This window comes from Propithecus coquereli, unplaced genomic scaffold (assembly GCF_000956105.1).
Source record: "Propithecus coquereli isolate 6110/MARCELLA unplaced genomic scaffold, Pcoq_1.0 Scaffold376, whole genome shotgun sequence".
Lineage (NCBI taxonomy): Eukaryota > Metazoa > Chordata > Mammalia > Primates > Indriidae > Propithecus > Propithecus coquereli.
In genome coordinates, this window is record NW_012149463.1 from 468,895 (window position 1) to 471,547 (window position 2,653).

The following is a 2,653-nucleotide window of genomic DNA, read 5'->3' on the forward strand; positions in this document are numbered from 1 at the left end:
AAGAATCCAAAGAAAAGACACAGACACTACATTCAAATGGTGTAAACAATAAGGACAAAAGATTATAAGTCAATAGCACACACAAGCCAAAGTCATAGGGAGAAAGAAATTAAGAGTTTTAGAAAGCAGGAAACCAATTCACAGACAAATGCAAAAATGAGAAGACCATATGGTCCCGAGAAGCAAAAAAGTCAATGACAGCCCCTGGCTTTCCACTTCTAGTCCCACGTCGTCTTAATGAACCTCCTTTGCCTCTCTAGATATTTATGAGACTGCCTGCTATACTCTTAAACTTAGTCCCCTTTAGCTAAGCCATTTTGAGCTCAATTTTATTCACAAACGTGCCCTAAACACAGCAGACATGATCATGTAACAAATGCATATGTCACCAACATGTTTTCCGTTCTCACCCTTTGTTAATAAGATTAGAATAGTGTTTACAACATAAAATAGTTATTTCTTAAAGATTTATGTGTTATATCAACATTCTAAAGTACTTCCTTGCTTTATACCAGTAAAAGAAAAAATAGGAAGAAAAAAGAATTTTGTAAAAGAACTCAATTCTGCAAAAGAATTTCAAGTTTCATCGATAATCTATTATAGAATGTCTATACAATACCTGCTTCTTGGAAGAAACATGGATTCCTTAATGAACACGGAACCAGAGAGAAGGATATACCAGCAGGTCCCAATATCATCAGGACTGAAAAGAAAAGGTAATAGAATCAGATGGTTATCTTTAACAATAACAACAAAAAATCAAAACATATATAGTGCAAAGTACAGTACCCAGGTTACATTTAGAGTCATCAAGATCAATAGCATAAAACACATACATAAAAATATCATTATTCAACTACTGGAATCATTTTTTAAATTATTTTTTACCCCTGAAATACACTCAAGTATTTATCAGTATACTTAAATGTTTTAAATGTTCCTATAGCACTTATCATACCCACCATTCCAAGTTTCATTTTTTTTAGTTAATTTTTTGAACAGGAAATACTTTCAACTGTTTCAGAAATGATAATACAAAGAGCTATCAGTGAAACTCAGTCTTCCCAATCCTTTCCCCTGTCTACCAAGTTCCCACATTTTTCCACCATACTTCTTACGTATTCTATCAGGATTTCTTTATGCATATGCACACACTAGTGGATGTATATTCTTATTCCACCCAACATCTTCTTTTTAAACAGAAAAGATAGCACACTCTATACAGTTCTTTCCTTTGTGATGACTCTAGAGATCTTTCATCAGAAGACAGCTTTCTTGTGCATTCTTACAGCTGTAGAGCACTCCATTCCATTGTACAAATGTGCCATATATGACTTAAGCAATCCCCTATTGACAGTCATTGCAGTTGTTTGCAATCATATACAATATATAAAAACTGCAAGGAATAATCTTGTACATAATACAGAAGATCAATGAAACAAAAAGTTGGTTCTCTGAAAAGATAAACAAAATCAATAGACTTCTAGCTAGATTAACCAGAAATAGAAATGACCCAAACAAGATGAGAAATGAAAAAGGAGATATTACGACTGATATCAAAGAAATACAAAATATCAACTGCGAATACCATGAAAATCTCTACGCACATAAACTCAAAAACATAGATTTTATGGACAAATTCCTGGAGACACAAAAACTTCCAAGACTCAATTAGGAAGAGATAGAACTCCTGAACAGACCAATAATGAGCAATGAGACTGAAGCAACAATAAAAAAATCTTCCAACACAAAAAAATCCCCAGACCAGATGAATCCACATCCAAATTTTATCAGATCTACAAAGAAGAGTTGGTACCCATATTGCAGAAATTATTATATTCCATAACACCGAGAAGGAGGGAATCCTCCCCAACTCATTCTACAAAATCAGTGTCACCTTGATACCAAAGCCAGGAAAGGATACAACAATAAAAGAAAACTATAGACCAACATCCCTTATGAACATAGTTGTAAAAATCCTCAGTAAAATACTAGCAAACTGAATTCAATAGCATATCAAAATAATAATCCACCAGGACCAAATGGCCTTCATCCCAGGGATGCAAGGATGGTTCAACATATGTAAATCAATAAATGTGATTCACCACATAAACAGAAGCAAAAACAAAGATCATGTGATCACCTCAATAGATGCAGAAAAGGCATTCGACAAAATTCAGAACCATTTCATGACAAAAACCCTCAACAAACTTGGCATAGAAGGAACCTATCTCAAATTTATAAGAGCCACATGACAAACCCACGGCCTCCATCGTAGTGAATGGGGAAAAGTTGAGCATTCCCACGATGAACTGGAACAAGACAGGGATGCCCACTGTCACCACTTCTATTCAACATAGTGCTGTAAGTCCTAGCCAGAGCAATCAGGCAAGAGAAAGGAATTAAGTGTATCCAAATCAGGAAAGAGGAGGTCAAACTATTGCTTTTTGCCAACAATATGATCTTATACCTAGAAAACCCCAAAGATTCCACCAAGAGACGCCAGAAATTGATAAATAAATTCAGCAAAGTCTCAGGTTACAAAATCAATGTATACAAATCAGTAGCATTCTTATATACTAATAAAACTCAAGCTGAGAGTCAAATCAAAGACTCACTATCATTCACAGTAGCTACCAAAAAAAAAAAAAAA

At 34.5% G+C, this 2,653-nt stretch overlaps 1 protein-coding gene across 1 annotated transcript in view; it reads right to left on the reverse strand.

Moving 5' to 3' along the window:
* The window catches only part of RAPGEF2 (Rap guanine nucleotide exchange factor (GEF) 2), a 295,150-nt gene that overhangs the window by 176,747 nt on the left and 115,750 nt on the right, over positions 1–2,653 (reverse strand). Inside the window, exon 4 of the mRNA XM_012651918.1 lies at positions 620–703. Coding sequence (XP_012507372.1) covers positions 620–703 — 84 coding nt within the window. The remainder of the gene's footprint in view (positions 1–619; positions 704–2,653) is intronic.